This window comes from Ipomoea nil, unplaced genomic scaffold, assembly GCF_001879475.1.
Source record: "Ipomoea nil cultivar Tokyo-kokei standard unplaced genomic scaffold, Asagao_1.1 scaffold2036, whole genome shotgun sequence".
In the NCBI taxonomy this organism is placed as follows: Eukaryota; Viridiplantae; Streptophyta; class Magnoliopsida; order Solanales; family Convolvulaceae; genus Ipomoea; species Ipomoea nil.
Genome location: NW_017618464.1, coordinates 4,277,331 through 4,302,923, shown reverse-complemented (window position 1 = coordinate 4,302,923; position 25,593 = coordinate 4,277,331). Strand labels below are relative to the sequence as shown.

At 35.6% G+C, this 25,593-nt stretch overlaps 2 protein-coding genes across 3 annotated transcripts; one reads left to right on the top strand and one right to left on the bottom strand.

Moving 5' to 3' along the window:
• The first annotated feature begins 624 nt into the window (after window positions 1-624).
• LOC109147964 (protein ESKIMO 1-like) lies at window positions 625-4,659 on the top strand. Its single transcript, XM_019295652.1, has 5 exons — window positions 625-1,326; window positions 1,886-2,057; window positions 2,974-3,173; window positions 3,415-3,573; window positions 4,088-4,659. The coding sequence occupies exons 1-5, from the start codon at window positions 728-730 to the stop codon at window positions 4,434-4,436; spliced, it is 1,479 nt and encodes a 492-aa protein (XP_019151197.1). The 5' UTR covers window positions 625-727; the 3' UTR covers window positions 4,437-4,659.
• Window positions 4,660-6,764: 2,105 nt separating this feature from the next.
• On the bottom strand, window positions 6,765-24,028 carry LOC109147962 (anaphase-promoting complex subunit 1). 2 transcript variants are annotated; one of them, XM_019295649.1, is made up of 37 exons: window positions 23,571-24,028; window positions 23,293-23,356; window positions 22,907-22,991; window positions 22,227-22,507; window positions 21,933-22,038; window positions 21,664-21,821; window positions 20,853-21,040; window positions 20,689-20,758; window positions 20,269-20,436; window positions 19,100-19,590; window positions 17,923-18,382; window positions 17,297-17,635; window positions 16,973-17,056; window positions 16,322-16,414; window positions 16,136-16,195; window positions 15,807-15,905; window positions 15,438-15,578; window positions 14,153-14,233; window positions 13,406-13,477; window positions 12,395-12,466; window positions 11,552-11,645; window positions 11,401-11,483; window positions 11,210-11,266; window positions 10,999-11,076; window positions 10,687-10,808; window positions 10,441-10,601; window positions 9,932-10,008; window positions 9,471-9,584; window positions 9,290-9,391; window positions 9,050-9,190; window positions 8,631-8,804; window positions 8,410-8,473; window positions 8,171-8,310; window positions 7,944-8,089; window positions 7,741-7,819; window positions 7,470-7,568; window positions 6,765-7,364 (listed from the first exon to the last, which is right to left on the bottom strand). In XM_019295649.1, exons 1-37 carry the CDS (start codon window positions 23,792-23,794, stop codon window positions 6,981-6,983), a joined length of 5,451 nt encoding a protein of 1,816 aa, XP_019151194.1. In that variant the 5' UTR covers window positions 23,795-24,028; the 3' UTR covers window positions 6,765-6,980. The 2 variants fall into 2 exon arrangements, with proteins under 2 accessions (XP_019151194.1, XP_019151195.1); XM_019295650.1 differs by lacking the exons at window positions 15,438-15,578; window positions 15,807-15,905; window positions 16,136-16,195.
• Between the last annotated feature and the right edge of the window lie 1,565 nt (window positions 24,029-25,593).

The following is a 25,593-nucleotide window of genomic DNA, read 5'->3' as shown; positions in this document are numbered from 1 at the left end:
CCGCATGCCGTACAATGTCGAAAACGACAGTCAACGGGATCAACTAACCTGCAACGCTTTAGATTCACTCCTCCATCCTCTTTTCTTTTCTTTAACCAATCCGTGATTCAGCAACCATAGTAGTTATAGAAATTAATACGGTTACAAATTCGACTCCACATGAGAATAACTTATTAATTCAATCTATTAATTATAAACAATTTAGAATAATTTATTTCTTTTTAATTTTTTATCAATTAGGTTCACAAGACGATATTTATATCTTGTACACTTTTTGTTTGCATAAACAACTCAGATGATCATAGGGGTAAAGTTTACGAATAATGACCTGAAATCGAATCTCACCAGTAACCGTATGGAAGCAACATTTCAAAGGAGCGTGGGAGCCCTTGGAGTTGAAGATTCAATCTGTTGGAAACAAAGTATATGAGGTTTTCTTATATTGCTTAAAAAATATTTTTTCAAAAAAAAAAAAAAATTCTTATAAGTTTAAGAGAAAGACAATAACCCTTAAACCACTCAGAACCAGAATAGTCCCCTGCAGAAAACGCCATTTTACCAAATCTCCGTTAAACCAAACGGAGAAGAAATAATATAAACATGTCATTTCAAACTATATATCTCAGTCTCAGCCTCTCAGGTTCTATTCGCTCCATAATTTCGACCGTTTCCTGTCTTATCCGTTATCGTCTCCTCCCACAGCCGCCGTTCTCCGCCTTCAATTCTCATGCATCCGTTTCACGGCGGCCGGAAGACGCTCTTCAACATGAAGAGCGGCGGCGGCGGCGGGCGGAAGAACGGCAACCTGTACGTCTTCGCGGTGGTTTTCTCCGTTTTCGTCTTCGGGTGTTTCATGTACAACGAGGACGTCATGTCCATCGCGGAGTTCCCGATCTCCGCCCACAAAGGCGGCGAGCCGGAAATTCAAGAAACAACAGCCACCCTGCCGGTTCTGGAAAACGCCACGAAGGTTCCGGCCAGTGATGACCTGCCGGACAGCAGCAGATCGCTTTCCTCCGTGGCGGAGCGAGAGAAGATTGAACTTCCCGTCGCCGGCGATCAAGAACAAGGCAGAGAAGACGGCGACGACGATGAACAAAAGCAAGGCGAAGAAGAGGAGGAGGAAGAAGAAGAAAGCATCGAATTGCCGCCGGAAAGTTGCGATCTTTACACCGGGAAATGGGTGTTTGATAACGCCACCCACCCTCTCTACAAAGAGGCGGAATGTGAGTTTCTTACGGCGCAAGTAACCTGCATGAGAAACGGCAGAAGAGACTCCATGTATCAGAACTGGAGATGGCAGCCCAGAGATTGCTCTTTACCCAAGTAATCAATACAACCTTATTAATATTATTTCTTAGCAAATATAATTCTTCTCCACAAAAGTTGAAAATTCCTAACCCCAAACTCCCTTATCCTAGCCTTGTTGAGCATATAGCCATTAATGTGCAATCCAACTATAAGCTTAGTCTTTTAGTTGTGATGGAGTACATGTTTTAATTTGATATCAGAGCCATGCCAAAGGTCAGCGCCACCCATAAGCGACTACGGTCCACGTGTTGACGTGTTGCTTGGAACCCACCGCACACGTGAGTGGACGTGTTGAGCATATAGCCATGTGTGCAAAAGTTGAAAGTAAAAAGTGGTCGGAACAAGACTTTCAACTTGATTTAAGATCATTTTCAGGTGGTCGTAAATTTCATAATTTTCAGCAGTGCAATAAGCCTGTAGGATTCGATCTTGTATCTTTATCCATAATTTATCACTCAGGAACCAACTGAACTGTCCGTTGGGGCTCTTTCTTAGCAAATTTCTAGATCTTTCTTTACTTAGTTACATCATTAAATATAATATAACCTGGGATTTTGGTTTCATACATCATCAGGTTTAAACCAAAACTGTTGCTGGAGAAGCTAAGGAACAAGAGACTGATGTTTGTGGGAGATTCATTAAACAGAAACCAATGGGAATCAATGGTTTGTTTGGTTCAATCTGTTTCTCCTCCAGGGAGGAAAAGCCTGAACAAGACTGGTTCTTTATCCGTTTTCAGAATTGAGGTCATTTTCTTCCCTCATTATTATAAAGTATTTAATTTACCCATAAATTTTCATTGATAAAACACTTAAATCAATAAATATTTAAGTTGTTACTATTTAAATCATTATTAAGTATATTATTAATGTTTTTATTGTTTTCTTATAGCGTATATAGGTTTACTAATTCAAGTTAGAGATTTATTGTACTTTATTGGTTAGTTGTTTTAATACCTAGGATTTGACAGTTTCAATGATGCCATAAACCTCACAGTAAGAATTGTTCCATTTATATTTTATAGGTAGAACATATCCAATTTAATATATACTCCGTAACATATAAAATTGCTTAGTTTGTATAATATAATGTTGCTTGCATGTTTTAATTTGTTTAAGTTATTTAATCTTTAACCTAATTATTGGGTTAAGTGGTTGGTTGACCTGCAAGATTATATTCTTTGAGTGGGTGGACTACCATTTGGGATGGATGTGTAAGAAATCAAAATAAAATGTTGTCAAACACCCTCTCGGTCGAACCACCACATACTCTTTTTAGTGTAACTTATCTCTCATGTGTGATTTGTCCGCTATTACATAGGATTGAAGTTTAGTATACACTTGTGAGTAGTAGTTGTAAATTTCACTCGTTACTCCAAAAAATCAAAACAAAAAATTAGTTATATCTGCCCCTTTGATTTACGAGAAAACCCGTAGCCGCTACCCGAAAATGCGCTTTGAAGACCTAACTCAAACTAAGAAAGTCAATAAAGAGCTCCCACAATGAATCAAACTTAGAATCTCGTGATTACCAAATCAATTGTTGAACTAACTTGGTAGAGTTGCAAAAAAATAAAAATAAAAAATGGTTATACCAAATATTATATATTGTATTGATTAATAAATATAAAGAGTTATAATGTGATTGAAATTAATGTTGTAGGATTATAATGCTACGGTGGAGTTTTATTGGGCCCCATTTTTGGTGGAGTCGAATTCGGATGATCCGACTATGCATAGCATATTGAACCGGATTATCATGCCCAAGTCCATCAAGAAACATGGCAAAAACTGGAAAAATGTGGATTATCTCATCTTCAACACATACATTTGGTGGATGAACACTTTCTCCATGAAAGTTCTGTAAGTTTACCAATTTAACTCTATTTCAGTTTTTCTTTTAGTATTATTGATTTTGTTAGAATGAGGTTCGAATATATAATCTTCCATTTGGGAGAGTAAAAGTTATGCCGTTTGACACAAAATTTTTGATTAATTTTTTCATTTTTTAATCCTTAAATTTTTATTAGTTAACAAAATAAAATTAATTGAACCGAATTTTGGTTTTTTTTTTTTTTTTTGTGAACCGGGTTTGGCCCAACAGGCGTGGCTCGTTTGATAAAGGCGCGACGGAATATGATGAGGTTGACCGGCCTTTAGCTTACAGGAAGGTGTTGAGCACTTGGTCTAAGTGGGTCGACAAAAATGTGGATCCGAACCGGACCCAAGTCTTCTTCATGAGCATGTCTCCTCTTCATATCAAGTAAGCCACACATCTCTTTTCCCATGAGCTAATTAGGTTGACCGATAGACCCGTGAGAGCTTTCTATTGACTTTCTTAATTCAAGTCAATCACTTATATATGAAAAATCTAGGTTGGTTTGTCTTTTTGTAATCACAAGGCGGGCTTCACTCAAAGCTTACCCTCAGATAGGTTTCTTGTAAATCAAAACGTTACTCTTTTCTTAGATGACGAGGGAAACTCATAGTCACTACTCATCACTACCATATATACTGGGTAAATCCCGCCTTGTGACTCTAGGCGGCAAAGGACCATAAGGAGGTAAACGAACCTAAGTTGTCCATAGTTGAACAGTTCAAACCGAAAAGACCAATATACTAGCTGCTCCCACCGAGAATTGGACTTAGAGAACATACATTGTGATTACCAAACCAAAAGTTTGACTAATTTACTAGATTGTCCCCTTTTCATACAAATTAAATTTCTTAATTGATGTTATTAAGTTTGATTTATTGTTATGTGATTGTGCAAATAGGAGTTTGGATTGGGAAAACCCAAATGGGATAAAATGTGCCAAGGAAACCAGCCCAATTCTCAACACATCAATGCCCTTGAATGTTGGCACGGACTATAGGCTATTCTCCATAGCATCAAACATAACAAGGACCATGAAAAAGCCAGTTCACTTCCTTAACATCACCAAACTCTCCGAGTACAGAAAAGATGCACATACCTCCGTTCACACCATTCGTCAAGGCAAAATGCTCACCCCCGAGCAACAGGCCGATCCAACCACCTACGCCGATTGCATTCATTGGTGCCTCCCTGGACTGCCCGACACATGGAACGAATTTCTATACTCACATATTATTTCTCGTTCATGATACGTGACGCAATTTATTTTACTGATTCACATAAGTTTAATTTTGTTGGTAGAATGTATAGTTGCTTCCCTTATATAGTTTGGGTTTTATTGTTTAATTAGTTGCTGGTTACCAATTTACCTTTTCTGTACTGTTGTTTAGGGTGGTGCCTACTTATTTTCTTTTTCGGGGACATATTGTAAAATGAATTTTGCATTGACGAAAAGAAATATAATAAGAAAAAAGTTCTTTTTAAAATGTTTTACTCCGTATAATTTAATAATATTCTCATTAAACTCTGAATTGCACTAGACTCCCATTTATTTTTCATCACATTTTTTTAATGACTTTTGGCTTGGAAAGTTATAAAATCATACTTTTACATAATTTCATTCTAATTAAAAAGCAGCATTATTAACTTTAAAGATATCCCAACTTTGCATTGTTAAATGATTAGAAAATGGATGATGGTACACCACTCACATAAGATTCATTTTTAATATATTTATGATTTATTTTTAATACATTGAATGTTTATTTTTTTTAATATTTAATTTTTGTGTACTAAAAGATTTATTATTTAATATACTACCAAGTACCAATTAATGAATTTTCAGTACACAAGAAATGAACATTCAATATATTAAAAAGGAAAAAAGATCAAATAGACTCATGAACTTTACTCAAAAAATCAATTAGGTCAACTTTCAAAAGATACAATTAAACTCACAAAGATGTTATTTTAGAGCATTGAAGTCCAAAAACTTTTTGATGACCTATGAATTGTGATTGCTAGTCATTAAGATTTCGGCGATCTTCCGGCGAACTCCACCGAGCCTCTGACCAATTTTCAGCAACAAAACACCGACACAGTGTCTTGTTGCTGAAAATTAGTCAGAGCCTCGCCGGAGTTTGCCAGGGGATCACTAGAACCCTAATGACTTGAAATAACATGTCACCAATCGATTTCACAATTTTAATACTCCAAAATAATATGTTTATAAATTTTATTATAACGTTTAAAAGTTTAAGAACCTAATTAATTTTTTGAGTAAAGTTCATAAACATGTTTACCCTTTTTTTTTTCTATTAATAATGAATATTTATCTACCGTGCGTCCGTGCATAGTATAATTTGCCCGCACCACCGTCCGTAGTGGGTGTACAATTTAAAAACTCGCATAAGCTCTAGTAGGTACAAGTAGGTGCCAAAGGTATCCACTACATTGACATTCTAGTAAATTAATTTTAAATAGTTAATAAAATATAAAATAAATACAAAACTCAAAATCCTTAACAAATTTAATATGTATTCCTAAAAATAATACAATAATAAGGTTTAGTAAAGCATGTATGGGCGTGTGGCATTATTTCATTTTTAATAGCACTTATATTTTTTGCCTTCCTCACCTACTATTGCTAACCAGACCCAATTTGACGTATGACACATTGTAAAATAAATTTTGCTTTGATGAAAAGACATAATAAACAAAAGAGTTATTTTAATAAAACCTTATACTTTAACAATATTCACATTAACCTCAATTTGTATCTTCTAAATGTACCAAAAAAAACTTTTAAAACAGTCAAACAATGCACCTATAACTCGGGTATCACCAAATTTTTATGATTCCAGGCTGTGCCTATATATTTGATTATATTATTGAAAAAGAAAAAACACTTTCACATGCACCCCTAGAAAAATAATACAACACTGAATTAAATCACTTAAATGTGCCCATTAGTCATTAAATAAAGAGTTAATACCCAAGATCGTCCTCGACTATAGTGGTTTTTCTCAATTTCGTCCTAAACGACTTTGGTGACCTAATATCGTCCCAGACTTTTGTGTTTCGCTCAATTTAGTCCTCCATTTGTTATTCCGTCAAATTAGTGTTAAATAAAGGGACAATTCAGTAATGTCAATATTGATCTCTCTTTACTTTCAACTTGTGAAGTGCGAAATTCCTCTTTCTTGTACGAATTACACCCAGAATTACTCCCGAACCTGCAAATCAAATTTTATATTCGCAGTTTTATGAGTAATTCTGGGAGTAATTCGTAAAAAAAAAAAAAAAGATTTCGCAGTTCACATGTCTATGAGTAAAGAGATGCCAATATTAAAATTACTGAATTGTCTATTTATTTAACACCAAATGGACAGAATAACAAATGAGGGACTAAATTGAGCAAAAACACAAAAGTCTGGGACTAAATTAAGCGAAACACAAAAGTCTGGGACGATATTAGGTCACCAAAGTCGTTTAGGACGAAATTGAGAAAAACCACTATAGTCGAGGACGATTTTGAGTATTAACTCATTAAATAAACATCATATCTACCCCAGTAGTTAACTGAGAAATCATTTTGTAAACAGCTGACGACACCTAATCTTCTCTTACACTGCTTAAAATGAATCTTAAATTTACTCATACATCTGATCAGATATTTCCACCTTCCTATATTACCCTAATTTGTCATTTCACACTTCCTAATTTACAAGTCAGGACTCACCAAGTAGAAAAAAATATTACATCACACTAAGCTTAGGCTTAACATTCGGTCCCTAAGAGAGACACATACTACTATTTATCTCACCAAGTGCAGAAACATTTGTTCTCGGAAATAACAAATGCAATAAGGGAATGGATGAGGGCATACCCAAGGCATTTATTTTCTCCTTGGCTCTTCTAAGTTCATATGGTGATGGCACGCCATACCATTGTAGATACCAAGAAAGATAAGTTGAAGCTTGCCCTCCTAGGGAATCATCGGATGGCCATCTACCTGATTTCATATAATCTAAAAGATTGCGTTGTAACTCCGGTGAGGAACTGAGAATCTCTTCCACCCGCTTCTTGACTGAACCCAGGAAAGTTGTTTGCAAGATGCCGCCTTTTGATGTGGTTAATATTTTACTCATCAAGGATTCACCATAGGATAGAGCAAGCTTCATTGGGGAAGACCAAAAAGGTAAGAACACGAGAGGCAAACTGTCAAATGTTAAATCTGTAGCCCAACACTATCATTGAGAAGATGTACAAACAGAACATACCTTTAGACTATAGAGGAAAATTGAATCGCCTAAACTACTGGCACCAGCAGTAACTTGTTCTGCCATGGACTCAATTGTAGTGTACAAGGACAGGTACACCTGCGAGTTTCACAGTACCAGAAATTTGTACCAAATAAGATTGAAATAGCATTCCAGTAAGAACAAAATAACATCAGGAAGACATTTGAGTGATACATTACTGCATTTATAAGCAAGAAACTCAGACTATGCTGGCGTGCATCTAATCACATAGGGCAAGTTCATAAGTTACCTGTAAAAGGGCTGGCCTGTCCTTACTCACACACTCAAACAGCACCTGCAAACAATACTCGTGGAAGGCAATTCCATACCTAAAGATATATTAAACAAGTTGCCACTAATCAGAAATATTCAATTTCATTCGTATTTATTAATTCTCAATAGGCTATTAAGCAAAATTGTGAAATAGGATAAACAGTGACAGGATTTGCATACCTGGTATTCCAGGAAGGATTACAGCATAGTTGGGCAAAGGCAGTTAAGCTTGGATCAGATGAGAATGCACTAACCAACTGATCTACAGTGATACCAGCTATAGACTTGGAACTTGCAGAAGCTCTCAAGTGTGTAAGACCAAAAACCTGGAGCAAAGAGATTTAATTTGATTAAAATAATCGATGCAAAGTATGAAAGATCAAAAGATCCTTGAATGAAGCACCAACTTTATGCATTGCCCGTGATAACAGCGATTGACATCCTATAGGATCATCAACATATGAACAAGCTCCTACTTTTCTCTTCACATAGAGTACACCAGAATTGAAGGGGTCACTCTTGTCCCCCAAAATCCACCATGGTTTTTCTGTACAAGAGTTATTGTTAATGTTGGCAGATATAGGAATATATATAGCAACATTTTTAAACATCGTTGAGAAGCATTAACCACCATCAGTAAATCTACCTTCTGGAATGAGCTCCATGACTTGAGGCCAGTATCGAGGACCACAAATACGAACAGCCTTCAACTGCAGTCCATGTTAGACAGCCTATTTAATCCTACTGTATTGTGATTTGAATACAAAGATAATACTAGAACAAAAATAAAATTTAAAACATGGCAATATCCTGCATTAATGCAACTAATTTCTTGAAGCCTTGAACACAGAAACAACCAACACTTACAATGGAACGCTCAGGAAGAATGCAAGGAGTGATTTCACAGAAACTGGTTTCTGCATAGTTTTCAGTTTCCTTGATAGTAACTTCAAGTGGTACATAGACAGGCAAACCAGTGTCAACATCGACTGTCTGAACCCAACGAGCTTCCGTTGCTAGAACATATAAATGTCGGAATGCCTGTAATGATGATTGCCTTAGCTTATAAAACATCCCAATAATGAAGCTCTAATATTTCTAGTTTAAGATTAGTCCCTTGTATTAAAGGGTAAATCCTATCCACCAGAAAGAATCATAACCTAATCTATTATACATATCCCTGTCCAATTCATATTAGTGATCAACACCTCACTGAAGTAATGCACAATACATAGTAAAATATGATTTATGTTCCAGAATACAAGGCACAGCACTTTTGCAGTTACCTGAAGGTGGCATCGGTTGTCATTAGGTCCATTTGGCAATCGTGGATAAAGTGTTATTAGCAAAGCAGCAATAGAACTTTTGCTGGTTGAGAAGGTCAGCTTTCCACCTCCAAGAAACAGAAATCCAATGGCTAAGCTTACCTGAAATGAATGAGATCCATGTAATGACAGGAGAGGGAGAAGCACTAGCGTTGTCTCCTAAACCTAGTCCAACTAAAACAAGATGGCAGGAGTACTTACACACATTTGAATACCATAACTTGAGTGCCCATCAACGGAATTTCGACAGCGTAGAAATTTCAACAATCTGAATGTCTGCAGATGCCCAGAACCAGCCATAACCTGAAAATACAAAAATCTATCTCAGAATGTTTTTCAATAGATAATGCTAAAAAAACTAGCATATAAAATAAATTTTTACCACACATAGGGAAAGAACAACAAGGTGAAGGCATGTTTCAAGTGTCCCACGATCAACATACTTACATAGCCCTTTTGGGAGGGTATGAGCACTTGTAAAAGAAACAGGCTTTATCTGCACATGGAGAAGTAGAACATGAATTGTGTTCAACTTCAGTAAAAGCTTAAGATGTTCGATATGGTAACCTTTAAATACTTTAGTTATTATCCTCAACCCACCCCACCATCTTGGGGCCACATTTTATAATTGGCCAAACAAGAAGAAATATTTTGCTAACAGGTGGCAAGTGGGAGAACCTAGTACCTCTACCTGATATAATACTACATTGAATCATGTGCTCCACCTCAACTAAAAACTTAAGCTTAGAGAGGGTAGGCATTGTAACATTTACTTTATATTCATTTTTATTATCCTCAATAATGCTGAATACAAATCTAGAAGCATCAATTTAAAGGACAGACCTCGTTAATGAAATACACAGCATACTTGTAAAGCAGCTCCTGACAATTACCGTCTCTTGTGCCAGCAAATCTCAACCCTGTGAGCATCATCAAATGTTAGGTTGAGGTTCAAACAAATGTATTGAAAAATAAAAAATATAAGCAGTCCACTACTAAATACCATTATACTTACTAAGAGCCATTAATTTATGATGAATCAAGATAGTTATAACCTATAAGAACCACTTAAAATCACTAGCTAAGTAGATATCATACAAAAACCTATGGCATATATGTTAGAAGTTCAAAGCTAGAATTCAGAACCCTTGACCATTAAGAAACGGTGATGCATTCACAAGAAAGAATGCTATATTGTGAATTTTTTGAGTCCAAATTACTTTTGACTGACTGACTGACTGATATAACTACCTATATTGCATAAAGCATGAAACCATTTTCAAATCCAAAAGACGTACCAAAAGGCAAATTATACACTCACCAAACAGTATCAATTCCATAAAACAACTCACCAAGAGAAATACATGCTCCAACCACAATGTTGATATATGCTCTAACAAATGCTTCGGCATCAACCTCATCCAAGTTATCCATATCATCTCCAAGGCCTGCTATACCATGTTGAACAACTTGTGGAATTTGTGACTGAATCCATTCTTCAGATGGATGAACTCTGCCAAATACAAATAGACTGTGAAAAACTTAAGAACCAACTAACTAACCTATTTACGACTGATATCTTATGGATTCAATTTAACCTGCTCCACATTATCAAATTCCGAGCAATAATGCGTAGCATTATGAAGTCTGGTCGCACATACTGTAGATCAAAGCGTGTCTGTGGAATAGATAACCTTGAGAATATCATCTCTGATTCAGTCTGTAAATGATAAAGGTGGCCAAATGAACGAGTTTTAAAGAATAGGTAGGAAAAGAGATATATCATGAAATAACTATACAGAAGTATATCAAAGGAGAAGTGGAGAACATATCAAATTTATAATAAAATTTAAAAAAAAAAAAAAAAAAAAAACAAAAACAAAAAAACAAAAAACAAAAACAGAGGTTACCTTCAAATAGATGAGAGCTAGAGCAACTATGGCTCCAGGAGCAGTAACATCAATGTTGATCAATGTGCCATCCATTACCTAAAACAGTAAAAGCAGCATGCATTCAGAGTAGGGATAATTGATCTCAAATTCTAATTCAGATGTTGAGTTCAAAAAACAAGGTGGACAATTTACAATTAATCAATTATACGTAATTTTAAGATTAGACAACCTGCCCTGCACTCCGGTTGTGCTCATCAACTGGCAGTGTGAGTAATGAGTACCTCTCCTGAGAAGGTTTGGATAAGAAAAATAATTCAGAGATTGAAAAAAAACAAATATTTTTGGTCAGTAATCAGTATTATAATAATTATTATATCATTTTATTGTAATCCATTGAAGAAAAAAGGCAACCGCATGTACATTTGGATGATTGCTGCCACCAATATATTGAAACAATCGATCTACCAGCGTGTCTATGAAGCCAAGGGCATCTTCTCCACAACCTTCAGACAAAAACAATAGTTAGACACGAACACAAATCCTTAAGTGGTAATTAAAATGAGAATCATACCCAATGCAACAAGTCCCAATGAAAGCCCGGCTGAAAGTGCATAACCCTCCCTCTCAAGTACATTATCCCCTCCACTTCTACGGCCTATTTCACCCTGCATACAAATTAATAGTAAAATGTAATTTGCGCATTAATCACATCACAACCCATTACTATTGAAGCATTCCCTCCACCCCATTTTATGTGTGATTTAAACAAGAGCTAATTCAACTCCCTTTCTACTAAAACTTTTGTACTAATTAATTTAATATCTGCAAATATGTGTGTGTGTGTGTGTATAGAAGCTATGTTATAAAATAAAAATAAAAATAAAAATTAAATAAATGGAAGCATTTTAAACTGCATTAAAATATTGAAGAAGAAAATGAGCAAAGAACTATTGGTTTGACCCTTAATTAGTCAAGTGGACACTCCAATGATGAGGGAGTGTCTTTGAGTAAGCCACCAAGTACCCCTGTGAGCACATACTAGACCTTATGTCTCAAAACAAATTCCATGAATCCCCATACAAACTCTCTGAATAACAAAATAAGAACCTGGAAAAAGTAATATTGCAAAATGGATAAAATCATTTCTCTTTTAACATGAGTTTGCAAGATCAAGAAGGAACAGAACAGTTCTCTCTTTGTGTCTCTTTTCCAAGGGAATAAAAACTGAAGGCGACAAGAGAACTGATAACTTGCTAACCACTCTGATTATTGCATTACCCAACAGCTTGAAATTATGACAATAGTTATAGCTGAATCTCAAAAACATAAAACATCCTAATAATTTGACATACTAGATTACTAGTGAACTTCAAACATACAGACAGAAACTTTCAAATATTAAAGTGCAAAGTACCAGAAGAAACTTCATAGTTTGAGGATGGGCAGATCCCTCATACAGAAGGCCAAGAGACAAGAGTGCTGCTGACTGCCAAGTATAAAACAACATTTGTAAGTAAAAAGTTCTCACCCCAAAAACAACAAATATCTTAAAAGTTAAAACATGACAGTAGACAATTAGAATTTTATTTGGAAATCAGTGCACAACTATTATGCCCAATCCTATCTTAAAAAGCTTTTGAATACTGAAAAAAAAATAATAATAATAATCTTCATATTTATCCCAAATCTATATCTAATAAGAGGGAATACAGCAATTGTGGCTGTTCAAGAAAGATTTTGTTTGTGCTTGGTTTTAGATGCTGGGAGCAACTGTCTTTATTATATGCTCCATGGGACTTTGCTTTTCTTAGTGACTTCAAATTGATATTAGGTTACAGGCTTTGCCATTCAATATTAATGGTTGTTTTGATGTTCATAGGGATGGCAATTTTTATCTGGCCCACAAGTATTCACCTGCATCCAATCCATGTGGGTTAGGGGTAGGTGCCAAAATTTTCAGTTACCCCAGGTGCAAATTTAAAAACACCACTCGTCTATTACTTGACCTGACCAGCTATTAGTAATTAATTTTAAGAGGTCAAAATGGTTTCCACTTTGTTATACACTTACCCACAGGTCTCTAAGCCTAATCTTATATAAGAGAATTAGGAACACAGAATTGAAAATTTCTCTATAATATGGGGCTTAGAGGCCCATATGCAACCCCAAGTGAAAATTGAATTCATTCATAAATAAGTGTACAATATATTACTTCTTTGGTACATCTAGGGATTGAACCTGTGTGATAGTTCTAATTCCAACCACAAATAGTAAAAAGGTAGATAGAAGCAGAAAGAAGGCTGGATTTAGGAAGAGGGCAAGACTTTTGCTATTGATCTGCTTAGACGGTTAGTACAAGATATTACTATATTAGAGTCTTAGAGATGCTAGAATGGTGAATGTCTATAACAAATAATATAGTTACCTGCAGGAGTGTTGGCAGTTCAAATTCAGGATACGAAGGTGGATGGCGTGCTGGTAGGTGTACATAAAGTGACTGCAAAGCAATAAGATTAGTATCATAAATCTTTAACAGCAAATGATATTTCCACTAATAAGTAGATAAGAGACCACTGATACACAAGAGGATTCTGATGATAACAAAGAGCTAAGGGGATTCCGACCCTGATTCCAAATTGTACGCTAGAATAAAAGCAGTGCACGTCAGCAATGCCACATTTATGCAAACATTTCACATTTTTGTCCTCCCATACAGCATCAACATTAGATAATGCATAAAATGACTCACTCATATAGTCATAGCCCCACCTAGAGGAACTAATATTTGTGGTCTGCTGCTCAGTGCTCACAGCCTTTTACTTCATCACCTAGACTAATTGATTGTAATGTAAATGTTTCTAAGATCAGAATTATAATGCAATAGGTCATTTTAGAGTTGTTATAATTCCCAAGATTGGAATTATGATAAGTTAATATCACTCTTATTGTTCCTTCATACCAAAAAAAACCACTTCTTCACCTTATTTTCACCCTTTAACATGATCTGAATATTGATAGAAAGCCTAAAAAAACCATTCAATACTCCACACAGTGCAAATAGTTCATAAACTTCTGTGCTATTCATTGGATAGCATGTGCACCCCAACCCCCTTATAATGTTAAAAAGGGGTTGAGAGAGGGGACTAAGAGAAAAGGGATGACAAAATTTCACCTTGGATATTGCTGGTTGCATTGATCCCCGATATGAAGCTGCTAGTCCAAGCATTAATCCTAAAGCTGTAATGTCATTTTCCTAAAAAAAGTACAACCATAGTTGAGCATAGAATAATCAAGCCTACCACACATCAACTATATATATATATATATATATATATATATCCAAACAAAGAATGACATGTATATCATCTCTTAGAACTGTCTTTTGAAATGTTGCAATCTCTGAGGCAAAGATGCTACATTGAATGGCATGTGTTTTGTCCATTTGCATGACAGCATGAGAATATAGAACTGTTATCTTTAATGACATTGTAATATAGGCTAGGATCTATACGAGGCCCTCAATTTCAAAACGTATAAGTTAAATAGTCGTTTTGAAATGTTGCCAATCTCTGAGATAAAGATTCTAGTATCCTACACAGAATGGGGCATGTCTTTTGTTCATTTGCAGGAGAATATAGAATTTTCTCCTTTATTACCATATATAACATAATAAAGGCTAATCTCCATGCCAGGCCATTGATTTCAACATATTTAAGTTCAAAATAATACCAGGTCAACCTACCTATAATCTATCTTATACTCTTAAAGAAAGTGCTATAGAGTACCAAATCTTCCAAAGCAAAGCTGAGAATAAGAAGGAACAAAAGGACACAGAAAGTAAAACAAATTTATCAAAAATAATAGGAAAAAGTGTCAAATTGGCCCCCTAAGTCATTCGGATAGTGCAATTAGGTCCCCTAAGTAAAAAAAAAGCTCCATTCAGATCCCCAAAACCTGTAAAATAGTTCAATTGAGTCCAAATTTACCTGTATAGCAGGTTAATTCATCCCTAGCTTGACACGTGTCGCCTTTAAAATATTTTTTTTATTTTTATTCTTTAAAAAAAATATTAATTATTAAATTATTAAAAATTAAAAAATAATAATAATTCAGCCACCAGCTGTCCGGCGAGGACAGCCACGGCTGTCCGTGAAGGAGGCAGCCACCGGCTGTCCTCGCCGGACCGCCGGTGGCTGAAATTTTTTTTTAAAAAAAAAAATTAATAATTTAATAATAAATATATTTTTTAAAGAATAAAAATATTTAAAAAAATTTAAAGGCGACACGTGTCAAGCTGGGGATGAACTAACCTGCTATACAGGTAAATTTGGACTCAATTGAACTATTTTACAGGTTTAGGGGATCTGAATGGAGCTTTTTTTACTTAGGGGACCTAATTGCACTATCCGAATGACTTAGGGGACAAATTTGACACTTTTCCCAATAATATTACTGACCTCTGAACAATATTTGTATATGTCAGATATAGTTAAAACACAAAGATGCCCATGCAACCCCAAAGCAAGAAGTAGTCCAGCATGAACAACATTGGGCTCTTTAGGTTTGTTATATATTATCCATGTTCTTGGCAATTTACCCTGCAGAAGAAAACAAAAACATGTCAAAAAGAAATGAAGAGAATTGAAATGGTCATAGCAAAAAAAAATAGAGAACCAAGTACTCCATAATTTGTTATATGTTGATACAGAGTGATTAAACAACATGCTAATCTTTGATATGATTTTTTAAAAATCAAATGAGGCAATCAGACAAATTTACTACATAATGACCATCTGTAACTATATTATAGTGAGCCAAAACCAAACCTGTATAGGAGCAAGTCTTAACCCAGCAGCAACAGCATTATGAAACTCAGGCCAAGACTTAAGTTCCTGTATATTTCGAACATTTGGATCTAGATTAACCTGTCAATAACAAAAGATGATAAGGTGAAAAGTAGAAAAACTCCATTAGATGATTTAACTGTAGTCAAACAGGGGATTGAGCAGCAACTGAGGGCTACATAGTTTAGAATTGCAAACAGAGAATCTAAACAAAGGGGGGGACAAAGGAATTTATTCATCCAGAAACTGTAAAGGAAAAGACGGTTTGGAACAGAGGAGTGGTGCCTTCAATCAAACTCTTTCAGACATACCGTTGCATTTTGTTGAGCTGGCAGCCGACCTGCTAATACAAGCTTTGGAACTCCAAGTGCCTACAAACATTTAAAGTATCGAATGCAACACCATTAAGGAAGAAGAAAAGAAGTATAAGACTGTTGAAACTTTCATAAATGGTAACCTCTAAACTAGTTAACTGAAAAGTACTCCGTAAATGGTACCTCTGTCAAGATTGTGTAAGTTGTAGAAAGTGTAAAAGCACCACGACCAAATGGAAGGGCAGTAGTCCTCTGTGCAAGTTGCCATAATTGAGCCTGTGCCAACAAACAGAAGTTAGCATCAAACAACAATCAATAAAGTTTGAATGGAGAAACAGTTGAGGAACAAATAAACGAAAAAGGTCATTGAGATTTAGGTAACACTAAATACCACAGCATGACAAGCAGAAAATATGGTTCCAAAAGAATCTTTCTTAAGGAAAAACTTAAAGATTATGATTTACTGTGAAAAAGAAAAAACCACGTTACCACAGGCCAAAATAAAAACCAATGCAGTTTTGATAACTTCAGAAATTTGTTTTTACTGGCATCCTTCTTGTGGAGATTAGAGTTTCATCTGCTGAAGAAGAATGATGAACTCAAACTGGTTTGATGAGCAAAACTGCCAAACAGGTATATGTGGCATATAGAAAGACTCAAAACTACATATTGATGTGCCACAGGTCATATATAGGAAAGGTTTACTTAATATTTCACTTGAAGCAACAACCAACAAATTCAAAGAAGCGGCAATAAATTTTATATACATATATAACAAAAATACATGTGTGTATCAGTGTGCATCTGGGGCAACTGAATCCAAATAGAAGCTACCTGTTGAAGGTCCTGATCTGATGCAGTGGGGTTAACAGGTGTTTGAACAGCTACTGGTCTAGCAGAACACAACAATCGCCTAACCTATAAGAAAGCAAGTGACATATCACATATCTAGTATTAGAAATGGACAGTACATTTTCTATCCAAGCAAAGATAGCTTAAAAACACAATAGGCAATAGCTCCTCCGCGTTATTTATCCTGACATGGTGCACCCATTAATAGTTTTAATTATCACTAACCAAAAATTGATCAGAAAATAACCAGAATCCTATGCTTTAAACTGATTCATTATTCATCAGGTCTACTTGACAGTGACTGACCTCATTTAGTCGCAGATCACGACCATACTGCAATAAGGTGCTAGAGTTGAAAAGATGGTCCATGCCATCATCTATAGACCCCTCAAGAGAATCTACATCTTCTAGCTTGTTGTTCTCTAACTCTATTGAGTCAGATACTGAGGAGGGAATTGTCACAGGATGTAGGTGCAACATGTAAGGAGTAGATATAGATATTAAATTTGCATTGATATAGGGTTCAAGATCCATTGATTTGCTTGAATACGCTAACCGTGGCATAGCCAAATCTTCCCTGCCAATAAGTACATAAGCAGCAGGAGGCCAATTCATTGGAGGACATTCACGGCACTTATCCAATGCCTAAACATAAAGAAAGCACAAAGCAAACTTTGTTAAGTAGAGCACAAGAGAAAAATAGGCACACATCAACTTGGTTTACAACACCCCGACCCCCTCGCAGGCCAAATCCCCAAAACAATTAAAAGAGGCTTGAAAATTTGCTGAGATTACCAAGACTCTTTTTGGTTGAAAAACTATGAAATTCCATTTACCTTGGTTTCGTACCAAACTATAGGAAAAAAGCCAACAAATCTCAGATCATAAGATTTGCGCATGCGCACACACACATATATTGTTTGTAAACTTACATGTCGCAAAGGAAGAGACACACCAGCTGGCAGCAAATCTAGTTGTTGTAAACCAAATCTCTCTCCAACCATTGCCAAGACAGTTATTTCCTCTCTGGAATGAGATGATCCAGATGCCACATTGCAGCAAACACCAGATGATAGCCTCTTACCAAACTGATCAGCACCACATAAAAGACTATAGAATGATACAATTTTTCGTGCCCAGTTTACAACAGAGCTTCCTTCTTTAAAAATCAATGGTGGGAGGTCAGAAATACTAGCAGAACTACATCCATGGTGCAAACATGTTTCAAGCCACCTGAATAAATTGGGAGGCATTTTCTGCGAACACGTGTTTGGGGGCATCTTAAACCCTTTCAAAAGCCTAGGAAAGTCGCGTATATAATGATCCAAGTAGCAACCTTCATCTAAGAAAGCAGCAACCTCATGTAATAGAGCTACCAGCATATGCAAGTCCCTTCAAAGAAAAGCACATCAGATGATACCAATTAAAATAGGGATGTTTAACTAGATCGAGAAAACAGTACAGAGATGAGGAAGCAGCAAAAGAATTGCCAGCAGTACACAGCTATCAAATATACAACAGTCCAAGGTCGTGAACTAACTCGAATATGTTCTTAGCTCATATAAACCATTTGCTGATTGTAAAGATAGTAGAACCAGAAAATAGGCATTTGCCGTGGCTAGTACATGGGGTTTTTCAAACTCATGGACAGATCTCATGCAAAGCATAACCATGTAGTTCCACTTGAACACACTATGCTGTGAGAACAATTTATCAAATCAAGCAATTCCATAATTGCATGCACCCAAAGAACATTGGCAAATAAAAATGGAATGGAGCATTGCTTCCTTTCTTCTTAGTAATCTTCTATTATGTCACCATTTCTAAAATTCAGTCAAGCCACTGATAAATCTATTCACCTACTGCCAGTTGTCTGTCACGTGATCAATAAAGAACAGTGATATGATGCTAGGCACATCTTACCAATGAAATATTTTATAGTAACCAAAAGTTATAAAGTCAATTAGAAAACGAGAATAAAAAATTGAAAAGAAATGTACATGCTTATAACAAGAGGAATGAGAATGCTGAGGGATACAGAAAAAAGTTCCCCAGAAAAAGATAACTGTATTACAAAAGAAAGACACAATATAAGGAAATTAAATATACCTTTTACGGAGATTGTCTAGTTTCAAAGTTTCATATACTGCATGAAGTGAATCCAGGGTCTCAACTAGTAATTCAGTATAAAATGCTTTTGTAGATTTCTGTGTGCTGTCTTCAAATAACCCAGATGCATCAAACCCCCGCCAATTGGAAGATACTGGCTGAGGAACTCCAGCAATAAGATAATTCTTACAATATTGCTTGTGATATCTACTGTTAATGAGAAACTCCCATGAAGAACATGAGGTCAAATCTGAAGGCACCTTAGAAGCATATGTAGAACCCCTGCACATTTGCACTATTACATTATAAAACGATTCCCAGTCTGAATCAGCAGTGGCATCCTTCCTACTTAAATAAGCTGAATCACCATTGTTCCATAAAAGAAGAAGAAAGTGATGGTAGAAACTAGATTTTAGCCCCTCAGCCATTGCTGTGATACAGTCATTGGTTAAGGATGATGAAGGGAAGCGGCGTAATGCACATCTGTAAATCTAGAGCAAAAAGTGAATACATCAATCTGACAGAACCAAAGAAAAGAGCCACTGAAGTAGAATGCATAGCATTCAATTAACATAAATCAGTTATATGTGCATTTAAAGCATGATATAAACCACCCCATAAGACATTTCTTGAAGAAAGCAATACGCAGAAGAATTTGAGTTTTGCAAACAGTGTATGTAAAGTGATTTTACTTAAAACCTTAAAGCAAAGTAAATAGTGATTCTCAAAACATGAAGTTATAGACATTCATAGTAATTGCCATAAAAGCGCTATGGTATATGCATCAGCAACAATAGGAAGGATATAATAACCTCTATACATCAAAAAAAAAAAAAAAAAAATTAAAAAAAAAATTAAAAATAATAATAATAATCCTTTGCTCTAACATGATTAAACCCTTTTAATACTGTTAGCTCTCTATTTTCTCATATTCTATGAGGAGCTTCAATGCAAGTCAAAAACAGTTCAAATTTATGTGTTATTTAATTCATCATTAGATCTATGTACCTTCAACGGTGGAATGGGATTTACTGGTCAAATAAGATATCAGAAAATTGGAGGAATTCCTAAAATTTGACAGTGCACAAGCTAGATTTATAGATACTTCATCTCTAAAAAAATAAAAATAAAAATGTATTAAATAAATACAAAATAGTTCACAACAGTACCTGTCCATTATTCATAATAACATTGATACACTCCTCAACAGCATCAGCTAATCCAACAACTCTTAAATCATGGGTAACAGGTTTTTCTTCCATAATGTTCTTGTCTGGCAAGTGATCTTTACCCCAACAAGGCGGTAGTGTATACTTACACAGACATTGTTTCCCAGACTGAAATTGTAAAGGACTAAGTTTAATAATAAATCATATGTAGCAGCAACAATGAGCAGAAGGCATGTTACTATTTTAAAAAGGAGCCTATCAAGAAATCAAATCTGTAGGGATACAATATATTGAATCAAAAGCCAGAAACTTAAGACAGTGGAAATATCATATTATCATAATATGCATCAAGAAAAAGGTCATCACATAACAAAAGACAATAATACTTTTCAATGAGGAGAAGCATCATAAATATCTTACATAGAGAAGAAGAATGTTTTCTGGTGTCAAAGCAACAATGTCCGCAAATGGCAGTGCTCCTACTTTCACTCTGAACATTTTTAAAAAAATTATTTTGCTTTCCAACAAATGATATATAACTGACGCATGAAAAGAACAATATATAGGACATAAATTAGATGTACCTTGGACGAGTAACAGAAACTGGTACTGCAGCGATTGCTGGTATGCTCCAGCTCATATCAGGTTTAATATCATAGACTATTTCATTGTTTATGTCTTCACTTTGGAGCCACACAGACAACAACTTTTTTTTATCTTGGAGAAGAAAGCAAATAATGGGTGAGGCATCATCATCACTTGCAAGAAATACCTATTAAAATCATTTGACAGACATCAGTAAATTGCCAAGAACAGAAATGGAAGATTCAAGCATCACAGTGCATAAAGACCAAGCCAAAGCCACCAAAAAGTCTCCAAAGGTTGGAAAATGATAGTAATGCGAAAGCCATGTGTTTAAGATCAATCTATGCCATAAAGCCATATTACACTAGTGATTCCTCTAATGAGCTACAGAAACATATATAAATAGTATTCTTTTACTCTTCCGAAAGGTTACTATATAGAAATACTAAGTTATTTTGCAAAGTCTAATTCACATTCAAATAACTAAATCTTAAAGTTTTAACTATAGGTTCAATATCAACATATATAATAGTTCCCCATGACACAAACTTTACTTTCACATGATATGTTTGATCGATATTATTCTTAATAAGCTGATCCTCATAACTCATAGTTTAGCACTATGCCTAATAACAAAAGGGTTAGTTAAAACATAAAAAGCATATTAAGTTCAGTAATATGCAACAGAGCGCATCCAATATGGATTTTTGATTTTTAAAATGTTCCCTATGTTTGAAAAATAAACCAAAAATGAACATTGAAATATCCTCATCTTAAATGGCATCAAAAAACATTTCCAAGGATTAGCACCTTACTAGCAGCTGTCTGTGAAACCTTCCCTTGCCATATCTTCCTGAAGGAAAATTGTTTTGAAATCACTCCAGAAGGGACATTAGAGAATTTAGAATTTGAGACTTCAACAGCTGAGTTACCAATTTCTGCAACCCACAAGGAATGCTGCATCTTTGCTGCAGATGAATCCAAAAATTGTGAAATGAATTAATTTATCATTTGTTTGATTATTTTGTCAAAATGAGAAAGGGACAAATATAATATTTAATTGCATAACCTAGGCAAACCTTTGTTATATGATGCCATCAGAGGAACACACTCTCCCGTCCATATGGTTCTTTCATCAAATTCCCTCATTACATTTAGTTTCCCTCTTTCCTCAACATAAGTTGACTGCAATAAGCCATAAAAGAAACATGTAACAACACTAAAACTACATAAATAGATCTAGACCAGGAGCTTCTATACATATAACCTAAGGAATAAAAGAATAAACTTAACATAAATGTAGCAGCTATATAGAAACAGTAAGGGAATACCAAAGAGTTTGAACCAATAATAAAGGTGATAACCATGCATACCTGAGGTTCTTCAAGGGGATCCTTCAATATCAGATGTGAGGATATTGAAGATCCATCTCCCTTGACAATAAAATCAATTCCATGTATGGTATTAGTATTGTGTTGAGGGCTTACATCCCTTTTTGAGCGAACTATATCACGGGGACTTAAATATGGGCTAGAAGATGAAAATGAGATATTTGCCAGTGAACCCCCTTCTGCTGATTGTTGGATAAGCAAACCACAAGGAAGAGGCCATATTGATAAAATGTTGCGAGGAAGAGGGACAGATACAACTTCACCTGTTGGGAGCAAAGAGAGGAATAAGAGGATACATTAAAGCAATAAGCCAAAATGATTTTAGGTAGTAAAATCAGAACAGACCAAAAAACATACTCCGCATTAAAGAGGGTGTGATTTGGCAATACTAAATCGCTAATCAACTTGGTATGAACAACCATTATTCTACACACGGGATATCTAAAGGACAGAAGGAGATAAAATTCAAGCAATCCCAAGTTCTTTCCTTGCTACTTTTTTTTCCTTCCTACTTTTTATTTCCTTCCTACTTTTACTAGTATTAAAAGTATTGTGATTGCTAATGCATACATTAGATGTTCAGAACCAGAAACTCTAAGCAGGCTGAAAAAACACAATTAAGCGAATCTGTTAAAGATCAAGAATATATAATTGAACATTACCTGATGCATTATAAATTGTTAAACTGTCAATTTGTAGAACACAAAGAACAGCTTCAGACACATCACCCATCCGGCACCAGCATGCCTAGGAAATTGCAGAAATTTTTGTAAGCCTACTCCAACTTAGAAAAACAGCAAAGCAACTTCTTGAGATCTAATCAGATATTCTGCGATTGAGATCATTAATACATTCCTAATAAGAACCCAATACCCTTACTTCCTTTATTTGAAATGATAACAACCTAAGTCAGTAACAGGTGAGCTCATAGGTCTTTATCAGTTAGTTATCTGGTAAGTAATTAGCCAATGGAAGGCATTCCGGAGAATGATTAAGCAAAAAACAACAGTTTAAAACAAATACAGAGAAACATGTGTAGAAGAGATACCTTGATCACTGGCGAGGGTGAGGTGAACCTCTTATACACTCGTGAGCCTATGCTCCATATTATCCTAACACAATTTCACCAAATTCAAGTCAAATTGTTGACTTTGCCAAAAAATAAATTGGGAATTAATGCTACAATGCAGGATTGACTTGGTCACCAAGCACAAACAAGAGCCTCTAAATAATTCTGAACCACGTGTTCTGCAGTGCAAAGACTGGAAGTACATGCTTTGGTGTCCTTAAACGGATTGCTAGGAAATGTATACGAGCTGAAATTACCGGTTTCCTCTAACAAAAAGCTCGTGATCGCTCCGATCACTGGACGGCGAAGCTGCATTGAAGTCGTCGGCCACTTCTCTTTGCTTGGTGACTTCTGGACTGAAGAGGAAGTAACTGTAATCGCCAGAGAAATTGTCGGCGGATTTGCCATCTAGAGCTTCGGCGACCAATCCCAATGGCTTGAACTCTCCTAGAACGCAGAGTTCGCGGACGCCGATAGACATCTTCCGATGCAAATCACCGTCTTAGCCAGAAATGTGGTCGTCACTCCCGCTCTTTTCTTCGGTTTTGACTTGGAGTTAGTGCAAAGAGTTCACTGTGTTTCTACTTTGAGCATAAACCCTAGGCTCCTTCAGTCAGCATTTATGCGCCATGTGTTGAATTGCGCGCGTTCGTTCAAATTTTTTCCTTCGTGTACTCGTGTTAAATTTAATGGATATGAGCAGTGAGCCCACTCCGTGGACGACAGAGAGGCCTGGCCCGACATCCACTAGTTATTGCATGGACCTATGGTCTACACAGATGTATAAACCACGGTCTAAAAATGACATTGTTTTATTTAATTTTAATTTTTCGTGCGCCCAGTTACAACATACATTTTTTATAATACATAATGTAAATTATTGTAAAAATATAATGTACATTATTCTAAAGCATAATGTACATTATTTTAAAACATAATGTACAGTATGTTACCTCAGATGTTTCATTATTCTAAACATATAATATTCATTATTTGAATACATAATTACGTTATTCTAACACGTAATGTACATTATTCTAACACATAATGTACATTATTTTTACTCATAATATTCCGACGATGTTTTGGACCGTAATTTGCCCTCGAATACTACCTGGAAATTGTGGTGATGTTTTCGGCCGGTTTAATATTCACAAATTATACATCTGATAACTATATTTAAATCTATCATGTCAAATAATTTTAATTTTAACCATGTTCTTTTAGGGAAATGGTCAAATGGATCCTTAAACTTTACACGGAAGTACAATTAAGTCCTTCAACTTTGAAAATGTGCCCAATTGTCGGCCATCCACTTAGAATGATCGGTCATTAGGGTTCCGGTGAAAATTTCGACAGAAATTTCAGCGACAACTACCGGTGACTGCCATTGAAGAAAACAAAAATTAACCAATGATTTTGTACTCTCTTCACTCAGTCGTGATGGTTCTATTATTGATGTGGTGGAATCGGGCACGACGATGGCATATATACTAATGCGGTGGCTGAACCGATTCCCGGGTATTTTTTCCATCAAAAAATCCCAACTGCTCTAAGATTTAGATTGGTGATTTTGTGACCTATTCTCTTGTGCATGAGAGATTTATCTCGTTATTTCTTTCATTTTTCAATTTATACATGTTATGTGTATTTTTAGTTGATTTTCTAGTGGCCTTGCTTTGTTGTTCGACTATTTTTCTCATATTCAACATGTCCAGCTCTAGATTTCAGATATAGATTTTGGTCGTCCACCTTAGACGACGATGCTAAAACCCCATTGACCAGACCAATCAACGATTTGACTCAAGCGAGTGGGAGTGAACTGCTCACCATTCTCGTGGAAAGGCGTGGACTGACTATGACGAGGGGTAAAACCAGAGATCCGACCTTTGATTTATCTAATTTTACGTGTTTGGAAGAGACCAATCAGTTGACTTCTCCAGTATAGAATACCAGTCTGTGCAACCGGAAAGTCACTCGTCTTCTCTAGTAGATAAGACAGTCGTTCAATTGCCGACGGTTGATTTTTTCTTTAAATGGCGGCGGCAAATGGTGGTTAGGGCGGTCAACGAATGATAACTATGGCCAATGGCGATAATTTTACTAGTAACCTATTGGTTACCGGTAAATTTGACTTAATTTATTCATTTTGACAAATGAGTGTTTAATTGCACTTTTATTTTGTTAGTTCAAGGGTATAATTTCACTTTCGTTTAAAAGTTTAATGGCATATTTGATCATTTCCCCTATTCTTTTTGAATCAATATAGAAGGTTGAAAC

Coding starts and splice junctions, on each gene's coding strand:
- LOC109147962 (XM_019295649.1), bottom strand. CDS start 23,794: ATGTCTATCGGCGTCCGCGAACTCTGCGTTCTAGGAGAGTTCAAGCCA. Junction 15,579..15,806: donor TAAGACTTGCTCCTATACAG/GTTTGGTTTTGG, acceptor TTTCTTCTGCAG/GGTAAATTGCCAAGAACATG. Junction 10,009..10,440: donor TGGAGCATGTATTTCTCTTG/GTGAGTTGTTTT, acceptor TGATGCTCACAG/GGTTGAGATTTGCTGGCACA.
- LOC109147964 (XM_019295652.1), top strand. CDS start 728: ATGCATCCGTTTCACGGCGGCCGGAAGACGCTCTTCAACATGAAGAGC. Junction 2,058..2,973: donor TATCCGTTTTCAGAATTGAG/GTCATTTTCTTC, acceptor TTAATGTTGTAG/GATTATAATGCTACGGTGGA. Junction 3,174..3,414: donor ACTTTCTCCATGAAAGTTCT/GTAAGTTTACCA, acceptor TTGGCCCAACAG/GCGTGGCTCGTTTGATAAAG.